The sequence below is a fragment of the Aythya ferina genome, assembly GCF_964211825.1.
Source record: "Aythya ferina genome assembly, chromosome: 1".
NCBI lineage: Eukaryota > Metazoa > Chordata > Aves > Anseriformes > Anatidae > Aythya > Aythya ferina.
Genome location: NC_140296.1, coordinates 29081308 through 29104087, shown reverse-complemented (window position 1 = coordinate 29104087; position 22780 = coordinate 29081308). Strand labels below are relative to the sequence as shown.

The window sequence follows — 22780 nt, the reverse complement described above, 5'->3', positions numbered from 1 at the left end:
TAGCGGTAACTACTGTTAGATGATTAAATTGTAGTTTATCCTGAGTCATGTGAATCAAATGGAAAATGACTAAGCATTATGTACAGATATTAAATATTAGTCTGCAGAAGTTGCAGATCAATATTGCTCAGCAGCATAAATGCTAGGAAATTACTCTCTTTGAGAAAAAGCTGAGCAAATACGCCGTGCAGTTCGTGCAAATTATTCTTACTGCTAAGAATAAAAACATTTTCATCAAAGCTTCTGTGTGTTAAGGATGGTGTATCACATTTGACTCCCTTTGAAATGCAATGACTTACGGTTCACCTGATATTTAAATTGGAAGACTACAAGGGAGAGAGAACATAATTTTTTGACATAACTCTTCCACAGTTATTAAGTAATTGCCCTTAGTCTAAACCTAAAACAGCAAAGCAAGCTGAACAATTTAATAATCTAGGCTGCACAGTAAAAATCTGTATTGTATTTCCACTTTAGCATCTTTGATTCATTGCTACTTATTTCTTGAACAGAAGTAGGATGGAGTTGATTGCTGTGCTCCTCCATAGCTTCACAAAGCATGTATAAAAACTTTCTATTATTGGAGTATCTAGAAAGACTAAAATCATCCTTCTGCAAGCTCCCACGTGTCAGTTCCTGATGAGAAGTTTGCACCATTCAAAGGCATGAGTTTGCAATCTTTTTCTTTTTTTTTAATCACAAAATTGCACAGCGGTCATTGTTTAGATACAGCTGGAATGAAGGCACGTTTAATATGTGAACACAGAAACCATTGTTACCTTTGTCCTTTGAATATATGTGAGGCCATTATAGAAGAAAACTGATAGCTGTATTAATGATGAAGTGCTATGGGAATCTGTCATCTCTGCACGTTTGCCTGTGAGAAGGGATTTTGTGTCCTTTTTTTCTGAATACATATGTATGGTTTCATGGGAAAGCTCAGGATCTCATTAGGATGGAATCTGTCGAAATACTGTAGTTAGGCTTTATGGCTTTCAGCTCTTATCCATTATTCCAAAGTCTGCATGCATGAAACTGATGTTTTTTCCCCTGCTTTTGAACAAAATGACATGAACGTTTCACCTTGTTTTTCCACGCGTTTTCCAGCCCACTGATAGAGTTTAGTAGCCGATTAATATATTTAAATCGCTGTTCCTGCTTTGTCAGTGGCTGTTCCCCAGCCTTGATGACAAAAGTAGACAGATGGGTGGGGGAAGGGACTGTTTGGTCAGGATGAATTTAGAGCATAAGGAAGGTGTTAAATTGAAAACTTAAGTCTTCTGGCCGCCCCTATCCTTGTGGTGCTCCCAGTTCCTTCTTGCACCTCTTCCCCAGCCCAGGCCTAGCAGTAAGCTTTGGGTTTGCTTTTCTCTTTTGTTATTACTTCCTTTGATTGCACTGCACCTACTAAAAGCAAAGCACCCAATTCCTTGTGACACTTGAAGTAACCTGAAGTACCAATCCGGACCTACTTTCCCTGCACAGCTCCCAAGCCAGAGACCACTCGTTTGTTGTCGATAACCGGCTTTATTCTTGTCATTATCTAGCTGCTGGGAGCCCAAAATAAAACTCTGAAGCCTTGGCCGTTAAGTCAGAGCGAGAGCGGCGCAACTCTTGGTGGCATCTGGGACTATTGATTGAGCGCAGCGTGGCCGGCCGTGCCGCGACGTCAGCTTGCTGCAGCTGCCCTGGCCTTTGTATTCCAGCCTGGCAGCGCTTGCGTCAGCGATGCCTATCGTCGGCGGCGTGATGTCAAAGTGTGGGTGTTGGGTTGTGGAGACACCGTTAACCTAATGTGCCGCAGTCAATCCTCAACGCCGCTCGCCTCCCCGGGGCCGGCGGTGATTCATCGCCGCTCGCGCTAAGTATAGCCGCCTTGGCGAGCTGCGCTATCCGCACGGATCGGTCTCGAAGCACAAATCGGTACCAGAAAGCTGCGGCTTTCTGAGGAAAAAGCATTTATTTGGAATATTTGTTCGGGGCGCCCTTTTTGCGCCCCATTTCCTGAGGTGACAGGTAAACCCCACAGAAGGCTTTAGCCCGAGCAGTGACCCGGACTGCTTGTTAAGGTGACAGGGGACGGCCCGGTGGCTGCTACAACCCTGAAGTAAAACCGGGAAGGGACAAAAATCCCTTCCCCGGGCTGCCGCAGGCCGCGGCGCACCTGAGCCGAGCCGAGCCGTGCCGAGCCGCCCCGCCCGCCGCCCCGCCCGCCCGCCGCGGCGCGCCGGGGAGCAGCCGCCAGCCCGGCCCGGCTCGGCTCGGCTCGGCTCGGCTTGGCCCGAAATGAGCGGTAAGGGGTGACCCGAGGGAAGGGGGAGGCGGTGCGGGGCCGTGCTGGTCTCCCCTCGCCGCTCAGGGCGGCCGGCTGGTGGGGGGGGCTCCAGGCGGCGGCGGCCATTCCGAGCGCCGTGCCCCGGAAGGGCACCGCCGGCTGCGGCCCTGCAAATGTCGCCGGGCTCCCGGGCCGGGCGCTGAGGGGAGCCCCGAGCCATGGGGCCGGCCCCGAGCGGCTCCACGCAGCCCGGGGCGGGGGGAGCCCTCGGTGTCCCTCTGCTTTCCACCCCTCCCCGAGGGTTTGCGGGGTCTGTGTGAGGGGTCTCGGTTCTTATCGTGGGGTTTTTAAAAAAATCGTAACGCAAAAAGGTCGTTAAAACACACGTATTGACGGCTTTTGCCTATCCCACCCCTGTTCGCTTTTACCTTTCGTAGCAGTGAGATGGCAGATTTCAGGCAGGTGAGGTGGAAGTACGCCGAAACGTCTCGGGTTAAATAAAGCTTTGTGGTATTTGATAAGTCGTTTCTCAGGAATAAAGCATAAAACAGCTGTGTGGCGCGTTGTTGGTGTTTTTCTTTTCCTCCCACTATTGGTATTTTTCCTTTCTGTACCGAGAGGATTTGTTTACCTGAAGTAAGTTAGAAGATGTGAGACCTCCCCTTAAAAGCATCAACGTTTCCAACGTAGGGGCTTGGAGGAAGAAAATTCCCTTTAGGTGCAGTGGAGAAAAGGAGATATTTGTCTAGCAGGACTTCAAGAGGCTGCTCCCCACTGGTGCTTTTTAACCAGCCACCTCATGGTAAAACACTGGCCTTGTCTTGTTTCGGTCCAATCAATACCTGAGAGCTTGAGAATCCTGCTTTAAAGCCAAGATCTTCACATTTTTTTGTTTTCAAATAGAGGAACGGGGAAAAATGTATTTCTACTCATATATAGTGTTAACATTTTATCCTTAAAGACATGGAAGTTTGCTTCATGGTTTCACAGCTGCCAATGTGCTTTCTGCAAAGAAACCAATAACTTTGCTGCAAACACCCCGTATCCATTAAAATTTTTCATAAACTTTGTCAACTTCTGTTCCTGTGCTTTCTGTTCTCTTAAATATTCCTGTTCAGTCTAACCTCATTCTGCAGTCACTCGTAAATCTTATCAAAAATGTATCAGACGTAATCTTGAATATTAAAAATATTTTCATTTTTTTCTGGAACCATGAAAGGCTAAAGCTAGGATGCAAGTTTTCAAACTGCTCACTTGACTCCATTCGAAGTTGATACATTCATTTAGGTTCGTATATTGCCTTCATGTGACTGCTAGATTAGGAATCTATCCTGAGAATGACTTTGAGGATCAACCTTTGCACTGGATTGGAGATAGCTGCTTTTTCGTTAGTTCAGACAGAAAGTTAAAGCACTCAATGAGTGCTCTTTGGAAAGAAGCATGGTTCACTCACCTGGACCCGATTTTTTGTTTTAAGCACCCAAATAATGTTGTCTAAATTTAACAGTCTAAAACACCACCAGCAACAAAGCACAGAAATGCCCACCAGCTCACAAAGATACAGGCTATTCATGTCAGAGTTCCTTCATCCTCCCAGCATCATGAGCTTGATATGAAATTTGAAGGAATTGTGGGCTTGATTCTCAATTTACCTGAAACTTACATAACTGAAAACACTGAGTTTAATGAAAGCTTCGGTTTCTTGTATTCATTATGAAAACCACAAGTACGCTATATGAGATACAAGCTGTGTAAAAACCATCCTCTTATTTAAGAATTAATTTAAACCATTATTTGGTTGAAGGACATCTTGTAATAAATACGCTTCCGTTGCCGTTGACCTTTTGGAATTTATTTTAAGATAACGCTGTAAAGCACTTCTTAGCTTGTTTGACCACTTTTCATTTGATTCAGCACTGTGTACTTGGGGAAACTTTAACTGAAACATTTTTGAGTTTCACCTGAGCAAAAAGCCGAGGAAGGTTCAGTTCTCAATGTAAAGCTTACTGTAGACCTCTTATTATTTGCTTTTTACATGGCTCAGTTAATCTTTCGATTAAGACCTCCTTCTTAAAAATTCTCCTTTCTCCCCACTGTTGAGGGTTAACACTTCATCAAGAACAAGGCTGTGATTCTTTTTAGGTAACACGTTCCAAAACTTTTTTATCCTATTGTGAAGGAGTCCCCATAGCACGTGGAGTCAAGCTTGATTACATGCCTCACTTTTTATAGAATGCTTTTTGTTCCTTTTTTTCCCACTCTTGGCGTTTGGGAATAGTTACCTTTATTTTGCTGTCAAGTTCACACTTACCAGAACGAGATGTGCTAGTACGATAAAATGCACCTTGCATTTGCTTTGTACTTTTCTTTTGCAGACCTTAGCACAGTGTATCAAATGTTAAAGTGGAACTATGGACACCCTTTCAGAAGAAGTATTGTTGAAAGTTCACTAAGAGCTGGGCTGATGCTTTTGGTAGAGTCTAAACTGAGTTGGAAATTTAGAGAATGCAGCCAAGGGTGTTTGTATTCCAATCTCATCATCATGCCACAGAACCTAGTTAGATTACATCCTGTTTCATTTTCTCATTAACAATTAAACTCCAGGAATTGTTCCTGTTTTGGATAAATGTGGGGATATAAGGACATCTGTATGCAGTCCCTCTTGTAGCCTATGCAAATGCTCTGGCTCTGATAGAGACCAGTACCAAATACTAAAGGGGAGAGCGTAAGGACCAGTCAAATGCACAGAAATAACTTTTCTTTCAAGCCTCCTGAACCAAAAGTAATTTTTTATTATTTTTTTACAGCTCCTAGTGAATTACTTACTTCAATTTGTTGAATAGCTTGGGAACCTAACCTTTCATTTCTGCAGTGTTCTTAAAGCAGTGAGTTACAAAACTTAGCTGTGCGTTTCCTCAGAAATTCCTTTTTCCGCTTTAAACCTTTTCTTCGATGATCTAATTTAGTACCTCTGGTTCTTGTACATGAGAAAGTGTAAATGATCCATCCTCCTATTTTGGGGCAGGTTGTGATTTTTGTAGGTCTCTTACTATTTCTCTCCTCCTTGCCCTTTTACCTTTCCTCCATCTTCAGGTGGAAGAATCCTGGCCTCCTGATTCTTCCCTGATAAACACTGTTACGAGGGCCAGCATAAAGTTAGACCCTAGGGTAACGCGTTCTGCCTGTACTCAGTTCTGTGAGTGATGATCTTGTGTTCTCTTTCCCTCTGCAAATCCCACCGAACAGCTCAGTTGGCTTTTCCTTAGAAATACACACAGTAAATCCATAATCTGTTTCCAGCTAATGTGTGGCTTAACTCTGTAAATAAATAGTTCTGTTGGTTTTGTCCAGGTGCGTTGCTTTGCACATAGCAGCACAATTTCTTCTTCATTTTTATCATCCAGTCATTAAGTGCTCTGAGATCCTTTGCAGCTCTCTGAGTGCATACCAAGAATTTGTCACCTCGGCGTTCATTTCCTTTTCCAGCAATGTTAATGCATCAAACAGATTTATTTTTGCGTGCCCGTGGTACTCCTTTGGTCACTCCAGCCACTTTGAAAGCTGATCAGTTACTTTTCATCTTTGTTTCCTGTCCTTGGTCCAGTTAGTTGTTACTCATGAGAAGCCTTCTTCTCTTTTAAACTCAAGGCAGCATTACTTCTTAAAGAGTCTTTGAGAAAGATTGTCAAAAGTTTTTTGAAAACCCAAGCATGTAACACTGTCCCTGCGCTCTTTGAAGGTACCAGATTTTCCAGGCAGTGCTTTATCTACAAATGCCACCTTAACACATCTCCACTGTGTCGTATTTATCCAAGAATCTGTGAATTCTGTTCTTTCTGGCTTGCTTGGTACAAAGATCACTGTGATATCACAACTTCTTACCATTTGTAGGAGTAGACTCACTGGCTTGTAAAACACTGGCTTTCTTTCCCCTGAGATTTGAAGTTGGTGCCCTGTTTGCCACCTCCCATTCCCGTGGTACTGAGGCCATTTTAGGTGTTGAGCCCATGGTAACAGAGCAGCAATTTAGTAAATAACTTTATTTACAACTTTTAACTGCATACTATGTTATTTTAGCATTTTGTTTCTAATTTTTTGTTTGCTTGGTTGTTTCTGTAGTAAAGTTGCCTCTTCATTTGGGGACACTTCTTTTGATTTGTCACATGCCAAGAAGTTTTGCCAAAAGTTCTTCAGTGAGCTGACAGAGAAGGAAGGAGAAATAGCTACTGGAGAATTACTTTTTACTTTGTTCCTGTTTTTATTAAATGTCTCATGTTTCTAAGAGTGCCCTTTGCTATAATTTTATCTGTACAGTTCATTGCCTTTGTTTATCCATGTTATCTTGTATATTTTTCACAGAGACTTTGCAGTTCAGTATGTTCTTTGAACTTCCAGTACCGCACCATTTAATAATTTGAGACTATTTTTTTTAACCCATTTAGGTCCTGCTCAGGTTCCAATGATGTCCCCAAATGGTTCAGTGCCTACTATTTATGTGCCTCCTGGATATGCCCCACAGGTATGGCCCTTTGATTCTTTCTTCAGTTGTGTGCATGCAGATTGTGGGAGTAAAACCAAAATAGCTAATTCAGTAAATGAATCTGTCAAACCAGTCACTGCGATCAAGCAGGTAAATAATGGGACATGTCCAATAACATCTCCGTGATGGGAGCCAGTGTGTGTGCCCATTTAGTTATACATTAACTACTTGCATGACAATAACAGGTACACTTCCTTATTTAGTTCAGGATCCTAATGTACTAGATGCCCTCTGAACAGAAAAAAGCCCATGACCCAGATAGTTCATTGTGCTGAATTCTCGGTTAGCGAGTATTTTCTCCTGGCACCAATGTAATTTTATGTACGTACATAGCTCGTGTCTAGGAAGCTCCCTGCAGATAAGGAGTAAAACAGATCAGTTGGAAAAAGTGTAGCAAACAACATGAAAAAACATCAGCTGTCCACCGGGGATAAGTTACCATACAACACACATTTCCATGCCTTATCTTGAAGTAGGGCTGTGCTTTTGTTGCTGCTCAGGGATTCCTAATTTAGATGCCTGAAAATTAAATGTGAGCTAGATAACCTGGACATCCTTTAGAGTACATTAAAAGGACAATTCCTCTCACCTCTACTTGTTATTATGCTGGGATATATGGCCTCCTAGATGATGTCTCTCCCTCTTCCCCAGCTATAGAATGAGCACAGGGGTTAGTAGCTCAGACCTGGAAACCAGAGCAGATGAATGCCACTTCCATAATGTAAATCTTCCTCATGATATTGTGTTATTGAGACCAGCCTACATCTGATTCACTGTGTATACATCAGAAGAGAATACAATGCACAAAATGCAACCAAAAAATCCTCAGTGTCCAGGAGATGTAGCACAAATTATCTGAACTGCATGGAAAAATTGCCCTCTAGTAGCAGAAAAGGCTGTGAGGGCAGGCAGGCTGATCCATGGCGTCTCCGTGGTTTTACCTTTGATCTGCTGAAGGTTGGCTCATGTATCTCTCATAGCTGAATTCTGGAACAGGAAAATAAATTAAAAATCGTGAGAGTCCATTTATCTTTAAATCATAGCAAAACGCCTTGATTCCTGTTAGAATTCATTTTTAAGGATCTGAAAGTATTTTTTAATTGAAGTTGGAAATTTTACTCTATTTCCTCAGTAGTTCGTTTCAGCTGATGAAGCACTTAGCATTCAAAAAGTCGTGTGACCTGTGACAATCTGAATCGTTTTTCTGAAATTACTTTACCCTCCCTCTGAGGAGAGCCTGCAGCAGGCAGGCTGAAGGACCGAGTTTTGCTGGGGCAGGCTTGTTAGCCTCTCATTGGAGCTTGTTAGTCCAGGCAAGTGTTGTGCTGGCACAGCTCTCTGACTTTTGAACCGAAGGTGCCTCACCTCTCTCTAGCTGAGAGTACAGGTGGAGTGAGCTCATGTCTGCTGTTTTCATCTGAGTGGGAATGTCATAGTCTAGGAAAACCTGTAGTTTATAAGGCTTCTGCAGTATTTACTGCTGACAAAACATACCAGCTGTTGTGGTTTATGTTGGAAGTTCCTGTTACAAGCTCGAGGATATGATAGCGGTCATGCAAACGGGAAAAAAATGCCGATGTTGCTAAGAGTTATCACTGCAGTCCCACCGATGTAACCTCCGTGATTTCTTCATATCTTTAAGACAGTAACTCGGATATATTTTCAGGGAAATTGGAAGCCACTTAAACACCTAAAGCCATCAGTCTGGAAGAACAGCTTCAGCATCTTCATTTTGCCTGTCCATTTTCATTTAGTGCTGTTACACCTCTGCTTGCTTCAACTTCTGTTTGGCGTTGACACAGCATACTGTCCCCTGTTGGACATCGGGGAGAGCTACAGAACAAAGCATGTAGATTCTTCTTATATCACATACATAAAAAGCAATTCACACGTTGATTTACTTCTCCCTTCCTTTTCTTTTGGCACTGTAATTCTAGAGCTGTGAAAGCAAGCACAGACATCTTCATTCATCCTTTCCAAGCTGACTGTATTCAGTGCCTGTAGTGAATTTTCCAGTGATGTGTGGTTGATTCACACAACCAAAGAGGCCTGTGCCAGAACTACACGTTTTGCTAGTACAATTAGCATAATAGCTTGGTTTTGTTTTGTTTGTAACTTAAGGTGGCATGCTTGACATGATGCACATAGTGCTTTTTCCTAGCCCCCCCCCTGCTATGGTCATAAAGTTGAGCTGGTGTTTGATTTAGGGGCACAGTCACAGACTTAGCTTAAGGTCCCTGCTGCTTGAATGGGGTATCTATTTCTGAGTTACTTAGTTTATGATTTATTTGTTTTCTTGGGTTTGCTGATAATCTAAGGAACGTTTTTAAGGAATTTGCTTCCTATATAAACTTATCTGCAAATAAATTTGTAATAAATTGCAATTTCCTTGTCTAAACAAAAGGGATTTTGGTGATGAAAACTACATTTGGAGAATTTCCTTGAATAAGAGAAGTTCTCCTCGGCTTTACTGCTGTTAATATATGCCACCTTTAGGTACCACACAGCTATAGCTGCACAGATATGCAACTTTGCAAAATCACTCTTCCCCAGTAAGAGACAATTTCTGTATACTGAAAATAGTGATTTTTTTTTTAAGTCACATGGTAAGTGTGTGTGTATATATATATAATTTTTTTTGAAGCTGTGTTCACTTAAGTAATTTACATTGAATTCTAGCTTTCTATTCACGTAAGTAGGGTGGGATCAGCTCCTTTTTGTACATACTTTTGTCTTCTGAAAGTTATTGCTTATCTGTAAAGATCTTTGTTCTACATAACACCAGAAGCATGCAACCGTGCCTACATAGTTTTCCTTTTTACTACAGTAGGGAAGTTTTGAAACGATTTCCTAGACCATCCTCGCTTACCCTGCAGTGGTTCAGCGAGCAGGATGATTTGGGGACTAAACTAGAAATTCCATTCCAGATTCACACCAACCCCAGTGGTAACGCGGTAAAGCCACCGTTTGATCCTTCAGGCAGCTTTCTGTCAGACACGGTGGAAGTGTTCACACCAGGACGTGGACTAAATCTAGCCAAGCATTACACCGTTAATCTCTAACAGCGGAGGTCAGAGCAGCTTGGCACCCAGTGCTTTGATCTCCCGATCTGTTCCTGTTGCCCCAGTTTACCCACTGGTTTACGTGAGCATGTCCCACCTGATTCCAAATGCCAGTGAAAACATGTCATAGAGTTGCCTTCTTCCCTGTTTTCAAATATGGTCCTGATATTCCAGATTCCTGTCTTGCTCTTTTCCTTTTCTGGGTAAAAAATCCAGAAACTTGCATTACGGCCCTCGTTGTGGCATCATTTGGGGGCATTTTATTAAGATGTGGAGAACAATGTATTCATTGGCATCCCAGGTGCTATGGTTATTAATCCTACAGTAAATCTGACTCAAATCATGCCAAGATCACCTTTAGGTACACAGCAAGCCTCTTTGCATACCTGTCTGGCAGAGGCTGTCACAAACTCCCTTGTTTTCTCAGTAGTAAGTGGCTTCTTTCAGGCTGCAGAATATCTTAACAGAGGAAAAACAAACAAAAAAGGTTATTTTAAAGTATGCTGAGTTGTAAAGGAGTATTGAGAGGGCTGACTACCATCCTGGTAGGGTTTTTTTGCTTCAACAGCTTGATGCAGACAGTGGCTGCTGGTGCTGACAGGGGCCTCCTGGGTTATCACTGGAGGACTGACTTGATCGTGTTGGGAGCACCAGGCACTGTTACGCCTTTTTTCTCTCCATTTATGTGATGTGAGGTCCACCTGCTCATCAAATCACTTCCAGGGAGCCATCTAGTTGTTATACTGCAGAAGAAATCTGAGGAGCAGTAGAGCATGCAAGTGGTATGAATGAGGATGGAAAGAGAGCCCTGCTGACAAGCTCAGGTTAATGGCATAAATAGACCTAGTTGTTTAGAAGACGTTGTTGCACTCAGATTTTGCAACAATATTTTTTCCCATCACATTGAGAAATTAAGCACATTATTGCAATTAATACACTTAACAGCAAGGTAGATAGCCCTTATATTGTCCTTTTTTTGTCCTTTTTTTTTTCTTACCCTTTTGTGTTTTCCTTTTCTCAAACTCAAGGGTTTTGCCATTGCTGGTTTTGTTTAAGTACATACAGAAGCATACCTTCCAGACTGTCGCTCCCAACATTTTTGTTCTCTTGCTTGTTACTAAGCCTTTATTTTTTGGTGCGTGGTCTCTCACAATACAGGTTATTGAGGACAACGGTGTTCGAAGGGTTGTGGTGGTTCCCCAGGCTCCAGAATTTCATCCTGGCGGTCACGCAGTGATACACAGGCCACCTCATCCCCCACTGCCTGGCTTCCTTCCTCTTCCAGCCATGATACCCCCTCCACCACGTCATATGTACTCACCAGTGACCGGAGCCGGTGACATAGCGACGCAGTACATTCCACAGTATCACACCTCCCAAATGTATGGTGATCTGGGTAAGTAGTTCAGTAAGTATTGCGGGTGCCACCAAAGGAATGCTGAACTGGTTTCCAGAATCCGTGATGCTGATACACTTCCTTTATCACGCACAGCTATGGTTTGAATGGGAGCTGTACAAAAACGTTTTGAGGATGCCAGTCTTTTTGCTGAAGCTTGGTATTTCAGAAGTTATTTTCATTAATTGGGCTTCTCTATTTGGTTATCCTTTAAATATACAGGTTATTTTTTATGTCTATCAGTTAAGGATTTGCCCACGAAAGCAGTGCAGAAAGTGTTTGTGGTAGTTCAACTGATGGTTTTCACTCTGATTCAGTGTTTAGATCCGTACTTGAGCACTGTTCTGAGATAACTATCTGCAAGTATCCTGTTTGAGGCCTGAAACAGGAGTTCTCTATATTGCATATGGAAAAATGGTGCTATTTTCCTAAAACTGCAAGTTTGGGCTAATGTCTGTATTGAATTCATAGAATCATAAATTCCAACAGGTGCTACCCACTTAAACTGTAGTTGAAGCTGTCTTTGGAAGTAGCATTGCTGTCTGCCTTTAATGCTGTTTAGTGACACAGTGTATGCATGTACTAACAGGGGTGGGGTTATTTGATAAATATTTACTTTTCTGGTAGACCTGCTTTTCTTTACATAAACTCCTGCTTTAAAGCAGGTGCTGACCTCAAAAGACTTTTAGAGAACAATACCAGGTTGCAGTTCTCACAGAAAGAAGGCGGAAGCCGTGGAAGGGAAACTAGAGCACTGTCATGTCACTGTAGATGGGTAGATTCTCAGTGTTCTATACTACTAAAATCTTCTAAAATGACCTCCATGTAGTCACTGTGCTTAAATAGTCATGATGTACAACGTGGTCAGATAAAAAATATGTCAGTGTCTTGATCTTGCTGGATTTCTTAGTATTTCTGTATCAAGTTATACCTTTTTTCTTGCTTGCACTACTTGGATAATAGTATGTTATTATATGCTTTTTGGGTACTTATTATAATCTCATTAATTTCTTAGTTGACAGTAAGTGGGAGGCTTTTGCTTTTAGTTTCCTAAATGAAGAGATTGGAACATGATAATTAAACACATAAGGTAAAAAGGATACTTCTAAATGGAATAAAGTTTTAGACTTCAGTAGGTTTCTGCTGCTAGATTATATCCCTTTACATATGAGTTCAGTGATAATCTGCTAAACTACTAGACTAATAATAATAATAATAACAACAGTAAAAGAATGGGTGATAATGTGGGATTCTTTCATTTTCTTTTATTTTAAGTACATATTTAATATGCTCTTAAGTTTAGGGAAATAGAGGACTAGGAACACATTAGTTTGTTTGATACTTGCTTCAGGTTTCATATTTAATTGTGGACACACCTTAGCTATGTCTGTCAGATGTTGAACCCTACAGCTCCCATACGAAAAATCTGAATTTAAGGGGAAAAAATGAAAAAAGTACTTACAGTGTGGTAGTTCTCTAACAAAAGCTCCTAACTTTCTAATAGTAGTGAAAATCAAAATTTTAAATACAGCTTTTCTAATAATAATCTGTCAAAGTTTCCAGACTTAAACTGATTTAAAAAGTCAGAGACTGAAAAGCTCTGCAGTTTTTTGATTGTGTCCTTCTTGCAAGGAAGTTTTTATTTCATCTTGCTTTCTGTAAATTCCTAGCGCAGAAGGAATAACAAATAATTTTGTTCTTCAGACTGAGTGATACAATTTCAAATTCTCAAACTCCAGTCAAATTCTATGTTGGTTTTGAAAGATGTGTTTTGGGGGAAGTTTTCATTAGGTATGCAGGTAGGAATACACTGAGGAAAGAGTTGGTGCCATGTGGTATAAAATGTTTAAATCTTGAGTCTTTAAACGGTGCTTAAACATAAAGATGAAATGGATAAAAATGTTTTAATTAGACAGAAGAACTCTGCAGTTTAATTTTTTTCATTAGTCTTGTACTGACATTTTTTTCTAAAACCATGTTCTGACGTAGAGGTGGGCCCTCGGTGATGCTGCAGCAATGCTTTGGCTTGCCATGTACAGGTCTAGCGCACTTAGAAGACCTCGCCATATACTATCTCCTGTCTTCTAGTGTCTTTCAGTTGCCCTTTGCTTTTGTTTTTCGTTTGTCTGTTTGTTTTTTTCCTGTTGATTTCTGCAGAAATCCCATTAAAGTAATAGTGTTCCAAAAACTTAAAACTTCTCTATTTTCTGTATTCAGCATCAGAGCAGAACTCCTCCTATGTAATGAAGTAGTGTGATAACTTTATTCTGCACCTCGCAGCTTAGGGAAGAATATAGAAACCTTTTAAAAATAATTTTGTAAGCGGAAAAAGGATGTGGGAAGGAAAGATTACACTTTCTCCTCTAACAGGTTGTTAATGTCCAATTACTGTATGTAAGTTCACTTTCTGGATGGTTCAGTTTTATAATAGGAATGTAGATGTAGTTTTGCACAGAAGCACACACTTAACTCACATGACATTTTTAAATAGATCTTTAATTACGTTCTGTTCTTTGTGATTTATTTATTTTTCTTTTTTACTTTCATTTAGATACTCTGCCTGCTCATGGAAGAGCCAACTTTAGAGATGAAAGGTCTAGTAAAACATATGAAAGGTTACAAAAAAAATTAAAAGATCGACATGGAACTCAGAAGGATAAATTAAACAGTCCTCCATCATCTCCTCAGAAATGTCCTTCTCCTACAAGTGAACCTAATGGACTTTCAAAAGGACAGGACACAGCTGGCATAAGCACAGGTTCTACCAAAAGCAAGTCTGTGTGTAAAGGAAAAAGTAATTCTCAGACAGACACGGAAGTAGAAGGTAAGTGTTAACAAAAATTGTGTGTGTATATAAAATATGCAAGTCCAGTATCTGGCTGAGCACAGCCTTTGTAGGTAGAACACCATCCTTTGGCAGTCTTGAAGTTGGGTGATAGACGTGGAAGGGAGTTGAGGCAAGCAGCCTGCTGCTCATGTTGGAACAATGGCTCTAAGAGAACAAAACTAGGAAAACCCCCTGAAAGTTTAGTAGCAAGGGACACCTTTATAATACAACCTGAATTCAGCAACTGGGAACATTCGTTGACCTGTTGCTCCAAATTTGGATGAATACATGTCACTAGTTCCACTCTGACATCTGTCTTGCATTCAGTTTACTTTCTGACATCTGGTATTTATCTATAAGCAGACTTCACCAAGGCACAGGTGACAAAATGTGCTGTTTACATACATTGCAAAAATTATGTTAGCAGTTCTTTATAACTATTTATACAAAAAATGGAGAAATCCACCTTTTTTTTTTAATTATTATTTTATTTTAGAAAATGATGTACTGATGTACATTTTGGAAAATGATGTACTGTGACTTGTGCTAACAAGCAGAAATTAGAAACACATTTTAGTTAGTTTCAATGGCATGGACACTCTTAGAAATATAAAACTGTAAATAGATTTTACCTTAGAAATCTTTTTTTAATTTTTTTTAGGGAGGTTGTTTCCATCTTATACATTTTAGTTTAAGGAAGGTTTTTAAGTGAATTAAAAATGCCCGTCTGCAACTACAAAACTGAGTAGCCTGTGCACTTAATACTACTGAGATGATCAAATTCATGTATTGTGTGAGAGAAACCACATAAAAACATTTTCTGTAAAATTACTCTGTAAAATTTGGGCGTACCTTCAGCTGAAGCAGAGCACATGAAATCCTTTCCCTGAGATAAAACTGAAGGTTAAGCTCAGGTTTGCCACCCTGTAAATGATGGAGGCCACCAGTGTCACCAGTAGTCAGTCCTTCCTCCAGCTGATGTGCAGTAAGGTCTTTTGAACTATTGTAACTTGGCTGTGACTCCATCCAAAGAGAAATCTATAGGAAATATCTCGGCCAAGAGGTTAACTTCTCCAGAGCAGTAGTTTGTTTAAAATTACACATTAATAGAAGATAACCACACTTTTTGTATTCTATTAAATCACAGAACAGATTTACAACTAGTTTAAAGTGAACAACAACTCTGGGAGGTTTTGGGTTTTATGTTGCCCTAGCTGAACACAAGCTGGCCTGGTGTTGTGTTTTATACATGCTGTAATCTATATGCAATTGTTGAATTTGAAGAACTATTTCAATGTAAAGTCACTGAACAGTGATTCATGGGCACTTTGTTTGCTTTGATTTTGTTTTTTAAGAAAAGGATGAAGAAACAAAAGCACTTGAAGCACTTCTTTCTAATATAGCCAAGCCAGTGGTAAGTGATTGTAGCTTTCCATAAAAGCAGTGTATCTGTTGCTGTTTTATACGTTTATACCTCCTTTTCTCTAAGTTCAATTCTTCAATTTCCAGCAGTAATGAAAACTCACTTAACTTTCATTCACTGAAATGCAAATGACCAAAGTCATTTTTAATTTATTAACATTTATGAAGCTAAAATTGTCCTAATACTGTGCAGAATTCTTTTCATTGCATTCATTCCTCAGGTATTTATATTCATGGATTAGATCTGCCACGAGCCTTGTCTTCTCCAGGCTGAACAATCCCAGCTCTTGCAGTCAGGCTCTTTTCAGTGGTGCCCAGTGACAGAATAAAAGGCAGTGGTCACAAACTGAGGCACAGAAAGCTCCCTGTGAACATCAGCAAGCACTTAGGATCATAGAAACCTTTATGTTGGAAAAGACCTCTAAGATCATCAAGTCCAACCCTTAACCTAGCCAAATCTGCCACTAAACTACTTCTGTTCTGTGAGACTGATAAAGCACCAGCCCAGGCTGCCCAGAGAGGATGTGGAGTCTCCCTCCTTGGAGATCTTCTCAAGCTGCCTGGACGCAGTCTTGTGCACCCTGCTCTGGGGGGCCCTGCTGGAGCAGGAGGGTCGGCCCAGGTGGCCTCCAGAGGTCCCTTCCCACCTCTGCCGTTCTGTGATTCTGTGGTGCTGAGCTGGCAGACCTAAATGCTTGGGATCCCGCTGTGTCCAAGCATCAGAACGTGATAACGTATCGTCAGTGCCCCTGTCGTGGAGGTAGAAATTGTCTGAATCAAATCTCGTAAGAAAGGGTTGAGAGAAATGAAATGAAGACATAGAGAGGAGTATCCTAGCTGCTTCTGGGGTGCAGGTGGTAGCTGTGACATTAAAGATCAGTAGCTCTGAACGGGATGTTCCTGGAGACCAGAGCTGGTGAACAGGCCATAAAAAGATTTTTAGGTGAAGAAAGTGGGACTGGAAAGAAAGCTTATGAAGATTAAGGTGTGGTGGAGAAAAGAAGTGAAGAGCAGAGACAGTTCACAGCAAGGAGCACAGGTCCAAAGGATAACCAAGACTGAGGGATCCTGAAATAGATGAGGAGTCTGAGATGGGAAAATGAGACCAGGAGCAAATAGAGCAGTGTATGAACTACTGGGAGAACAACTGTCTGTTCTGTTTGTTATTTTTGCTCCTAGTAAGACTGAGAGTGGTGGGAATAATGGGCAGTAGTAGCAAGAGGCTGAAACTGCCTGAGAAAGATGATTTGTGAGGTAAGGGCACCGGAACTTCAGTGGGAGATAAAGGGGAGAAATTGGGTACAGAGTAAATGAGTACAGACTGGAATGAAGAACCAGTGGTTAGGGCCATACTTCAAGAAGCAGGAGAAAAAAGGGTCAGGAAGGATTACAGCTGTGAGAAGTGAACCTAAGGCTGTATCTGACACCATCAAGCCTTACCCAGGAGCTTGGGTGTAATCCAGCTTTCCTAAATCTCATCAGCCTTTTGACAGCAAGTACTCGTGAGACTTGCCAGCAGAGGTTTTGTTTTGCAGCCTGTTATTTCACTGCCCAGCTGTGCATTTCATCTCCACGGATGGTACTAAACTCTTACAGCTATCGCGGTGTTAGATCGAGCATCAGGGATTGTGCAGGGTTCCCGGGTTGCTGTTGGACATCGCACTGTAGGAAGACAGGCATCAAAATAGCATTAGAAGAATTAGATTCCCTTTTCAAAGTGAAGCAGTGAAGATTTAGTGCTAATGCTGGCCCATTGTGTGCGAGATGAAAATAGCCTTTTTTTTTTTCTTTTTTTTAAACACAAGGACATGGTGTTTTTTCTGTATGGTGCGTTTTCTCTACGGTGAAGATTACTTCCCTACACGAAGTAATCTGCTCTGCGAATGGATCAGTCCTTTGCCCCTGGTCAGGGCATCCAAGTCTGGGATGTCAGCAGTGACTACATTGGCACGGGGATTGGCAACTGAGCATCCTAGGTGGTCAGGGAGACTGTGAGAAGTATAATCAACAGATGGTGACTTCTACTGTGTTGTAGAGGACATACAAAAAAGCAATAGGGTTCCAGTACATCCCTGTCTTGTTTCCCTTTGCTTCCTTCTGCTTGCAGCACTCAACCAACCATCCATGGCTTATAGGCAAGTCTAAGTTTCACCATTTCCCCTCCCCACCATGACCTGTCTTGAATTTCACTGCTTGTAGCTGAGTGCCTGCAAGTGCTGTCTTTGCAGCCCTCAGAAAACATCACAGGCCTAGGCAGTGGTAGTTTGCCACAGAGCAAACAGTGCAGAAGGCAAAAAGCCAGGCTTCCAGCACTTGGAGAGGCTTACAGGGAGTATCAGAGCTGCAGGTGGGTGGAAGACTAGCTGATGTTGCAGCTTTGGGGAGTGGGATCTGATGAGAGCAACTGGATAGTTTGCTGAGGCTTTGCATGATCAGAAGCAAGCCTCACACCGTTTCTCCAAGGAAATATTATCCTCACCCGCCCACAAGTGAACCAGGAGATCATTTTTTCACACCTTTTTGTAGGTCTCATCAGAAATATTTCTACAGGGTTTTGGTTAATACTTTGCTTGAAGCACTGTATTTAGGGATTCTTGGTGGATCATCAGCTCCTGTTTTCTGGATGAACTTCAGTGCCAGCACAGGGAGTACTGGCTGTTGGATCAGCCAGTACAAGAAGTATAGTTTGCTGCACCAGCCATCACATCTGCCTCCTTTGCTGTTTGGTTAATAGACGAGGAGACAAGGGGACCTGAAAAGGCAAAAAGCAAAGTGAAGAATGGAGCTGAAGGCTGGGGATTTAAGGACAAGAAGGGACAGGGACTCAGAGTTCTCAGAGTTTGAGGACTGGTTGTATGGCATTGTAAAGCCCTGGGGAGTACATCATGTTTTGTAGCTCATGCATGTTGTGTATGCTTCAGGGCTTTTAGAACATGATGCAGCTTACTCACCAGTTAAGTACCTTATGTCACTGAATGCAATCCAGCTTGCACATATTAAAACTGCCTTTTTTTTTTTTTTTTTTTTTTGACCCAAATGGCACGTGGTTAATAAGGAGATTATTTTTGTAAGGTGCACTGCTAGTGGAGACATGCCACCTCTTAATTTCCTCAGCACCTAGGGCCCTAGTCAAGTGGTGTAATCTGCTTTGAAGAAGCGCAGTGCTCAGAGCTGCAACCACAATCAACTGCAGCTGCTGAATAAGTGCACGAAGTAATAAGTAATGCCAAGTTTTCTGAAAAAATCCCTCCTCAGTGTCTCAGATTGGTCACAGTGGATTCTTCTGATCTTAATCTTTGTTCTTCAAAAATATTTTTTTCCTCCTCATATCACTGTGATATTTGAAAATACACTGGTGTTTTGTACTGGAGAACTGATGGGGATTTCTGAAACTTGAGTGATTCCTCAGTAAAGCTCTGGCTACTGTTCAGAAAGTCAAGTATTGGGATATTACTGATATTGATCATCGAGGATAAACAATACCAAATAATTACTTGTTCAGTAATGACTGTCATATGCATACTTAACTTGAAGGTGGAGTAATCATCTGTGCTGATGTAATCTAAGACTACCATAGTGGATATACACAATAGGGAATTCTTTTTCATAGGATATCTTCATTTTAGCCATTACTAATCTTTTGATACTTTGCTTTTGTCCCTTATTGATATTCTTGAGCAAAATGTATATGACATAATCTGGACCTAGTCTTGTCTTTGTCTTTAGAAATCATTCTCCCAGCTACAAGTTGAACCTGAAAAGAATCTGATGTTTTGTAAACCAGTTGTAAAGGACTTAAGTTATATTCTGTTGTATGTGCTTGCAACTGTGATTTATCTATTTTTTAGCAACTGAGTGGTTGAAAATACTCACACACCTATATGAGTTGACTGAAAAGCTCCAGAACTTATGAAATATTTAGCATCAAAAAGCGTATGGTCCAGAAGAAAAACCTCATTGTTGCTCGGCCCTACTCTTACTGCTTCTCTCTTTGTCTGATCAGTGACCCCTCACGCACAAGCTATAGTTCAGGGGACTTTACACTCCACCACCCTGATTCTTTGGGGTTGCAGGAAAGAAAAGAGCAGCTTCCGTGGGATTCAGGCATTGGATAGGGTTGGAAATTACTTCCAGTATTTGTCCCTGGCAAAGTGTTGCTCCTTGTGTTTCATTTCTCTGCCTTAGAGGTGCTCAGGTACGTGCTTCTTACACTTGTTCCATGAGAAGTTCACTCCCCGGTGCTCCCCAGTGCTTATTAGTTTAGGCTTGGCTTCTTGCCACTGCTTGGTTTGACACAAGCGTGTATCACTGAAGGGGAACCACTGGTTTAACGTGACCACCTGGTTTGTTGTAGGCCATTTGGTTTCACTGGGCACCATCTGCTGGACCCAGAGCTTTTGCTGCGGGGTGTTAATTTTCTAGTCCAGCTACAGTGGTACATAGGGTGGAAAGGGATTTTTGCTGCATTGCAAGTACAGGGCAGAAATAACTGCTAAATGCTTCTTGCTTTCCTGCATTGTGCTTTATAGTTTGAACTTCTACATCCAGCAGTAGTAGAGCAGTGCCTGACTTGGAGTTTTCCTCATATTTTTTCTAATATCTTTTGTCTTTAATCGTGTTAGCTCTTTTTTTGCTTCATTTGGAATTTTTTTATAGCTTTTTTTATTACACTGCAGCTTTCCATGCGTCTTTAGGATGTCCTTAATTCCCAGCTTCTGCAAATACCTTTCACTTTGCATTTCTGCATGTTGAATCACACTAACTCTTGCTTTTTAAGCTTTGGCAAATTGGCCACAGCAAAGCTTCAGATCTTTGTAATATTGTTTAGTCACATATGCTGTTTACACAGAGTAAAACAACCAGAACAACCTACGTAGTCACTGATTTTTAGCTGGGTACATAACACAGTAACTCTAACACAATGAAACAATATTAACAGTTGTCATCTATTATATTAGAAGTCTTATGGAAGTTCTTGCTTACATGAGTTCACCAGCAAACATTGTCCTGGGGGAATAACTAAAGATAATTCTTCCAGCCAGACACTTAAAGAACATTTCATCCTGTTCTCTGTTGACTTTTGTTGCTATATAACAGATTTCCACTCTGCTCTGGGTTTAATTTTACTATTCAAAGTTCTGTCAGTTGTCTATTACGCTGCAGTGTTGTTTTTGATGTCCCACCCTTCCTGTTCTCTCTGTAGTGAACAGCTGAAACCTCTAATGCTTAAATGTTCCAATAAGATGTAACACCAGCCCTCATTTATACCAACCATTTTGACTTGTCCTGTGTAAAAGAAGACAGATACACTGAGATGTTTGAAGAGAAATGTAATCTGAAGTGTGTAAGGCACTGCTAAAGCAACAGATGAAGTGTTACGTACTGTTCTGGGCAATGCACTGAAGATAAGGGAGCAGGAGGAGGTAATCAACAAGGAGAGTGAAAATGATCAGATTTAGGCAAGTGAGGGGAGACACATCGTAAGTCTTCAAATACGTAAGAAACAATTGCTGAAAAGGGGAGATGATCTCCTGTTCAAATCCATGGTGGCTAGAGCAAGTAGGCTTAATTGGTAAAAGGAAAGACAATGCCTGGACATCAGGAAAAAAAATTGTTACCAGTAAACCATTTCCTCTGCTTCGTTCTTGAAGTTGACCCAGTCAGGTTAAGAGCACCAGTGGTGAAAATAGCATTTTGATTCTCATACTCTAGTAATGGATTTCCAAAAGCAATTATTCAAAAAAAAAAAAATCTATATATCACAGTGATACTGTGAAACTAGTCATTTCACATAATGTGTTGTCAATTCTTTTGAAATGATTGGAAACAGTAGGCAGACACAACATACAAACCACAACAGTAGATGTGCAATATTAATACATACAGATTTCTAAGCATCTTTCAGTAAAAAAATCTTAAGAAACTGTAATCACGTGCACATACCCGTGCATTCATGTATAGATTTATGAGCATTCCCCAGCCCCTTGCAGCATATGTGGGTTTCAAGCAGACCCTGTTCTTTGAGGAATATGGGGTGACCCTAATTGCATGTCTGTGTAACTGTGGTGTTCCCTACAACCTCTGTACTCCTTTCTATCACACCATAGAACATCATAGCTGTTCTGATGCAGGCCTTTCTGCAAAGAGTGGGCTGTGCAGGCCCTGCCACAGGAATTTGAAATACATATATGCATTTAGTGAGCCTGCCTTCTGTGTGAAACCCAATGCACATTATGAGATGCATTCTAGTATTCCCTTTACTAACAGAGTACACAATATTATCCCTGTTCATATCATGATCAATAAATATTTGCTGGGGTAGTCGACCAAAGAGATTGTAATCTAAGGATAAGGTTGTTGAGAGTTTACCTGTTACACTAATGCCCATCATTTTGGAGAAATTCTTGAGCTTTTGTATATGTCATATGAAAACTGAGTCAGCGTGGAAGTTTTAAAATCACAGTGCTGGTCATGTCAAAATATTTAAACAACAACAACAAAAAACCACACCTGAAATCTTATCATTAAGTGAAATAGCTGGTATCACGATATATGCTTTGCCATCATCTCATGTTTCATAGATTATAAAATCATTTAGGTTGGAAAAGACCCATAAGATCATCAAGTCCAACCACCACCTAACAATACCACGTCCACCACTAAACCATGTTCCTCAGCACCTCTCTTACGTACCTCCAGGGATGGTGACTCCTCCACTTCCCTTGGCAGCCTGTCCCAGTGCCTAACCTCTGGAGCCCACTAGATGGCATTCGTTGCTTAGAAGTTTTTAGCAGTCAGCCCTGGGCCCTAGGATAGCAGCTTTCTCCTGATGTTCATTCCCAGCTTGATTTCATCTGTGAAAAGTAATGAGTAGATCATGTACCAGTATAAATACTCCGATCTGTTAATGGTGTGTGATTTTATTCTCTTTTATTTGGCCCTGTGTGGTAAAGCAGTGTTTATCTGCAATGGCATTTAAATGGCACAAGTCTCAAAAGTTATGTTTCTACAGGTATCAGACATTCAGGCAAGAACAGCACTGCTTATGTGGTCACCGCCATCCAGTGATGTCGGAGAAGACACCGACAAGAATAACACACCAGAGGTTTATACTTACGAAGTGATGATTTCAAATACTGGAAAAGATGGAAAATACAAAACTGTATATATGTAGGTGTTCGTTTTCTTGTATTTATTCGGTGCTGCATTTAATTGTGTGGCTAAAAACCTCATAAAAATCTGCCCAGTGTTTGGAGAT

General features: G+C 41.2%; 1 protein-coding gene and 1 long non-coding RNA gene across 6 annotated transcripts in view; one reads left to right on the top strand and one right to left on the bottom strand.

The window, feature by feature from the left end:
* FNDC3A (fibronectin type III domain containing 3A) overlaps nt 1-22780 on the top strand; it is a 115149-nt gene that overhangs the window by 58574 nt on the left and 33795 nt on the right. For 4 of the 5 annotated variants that reach the window (XM_084504988.1, XM_084504987.1, XM_084504986.1 and 1 more), the window contains 5 exons: nt 6718-6794; nt 11036-11273; nt 13825-14097; nt 15456-15514; nt 22535-22692. In XM_084504988.1, coding sequence (XP_084361114.1) covers nt 6718-6794; nt 11036-11273; nt 13825-14097; nt 15456-15514; nt 22535-22692 — 805 coding nt within the window. Of the gene's footprint in view, nt 1-2218; nt 2294-6717; nt 6795-11035; nt 11274-13824; nt 14098-15455; nt 15515-22534; nt 22693-22780 lie in introns of those variants that run through there. The other variant, XM_084504989.1, reaches the window with a different exon arrangement.
* Nucleotides 1508-3388, bottom strand: LOC311427712. The gene is made up of 2 exons (XR_014687511.1): nt 2704-3388; nt 1508-1944 (listed from the first exon to the last, which is right to left on the bottom strand). It is a non-coding gene; the product is annotated as an uncharacterized lncRNA (long non-coding RNA).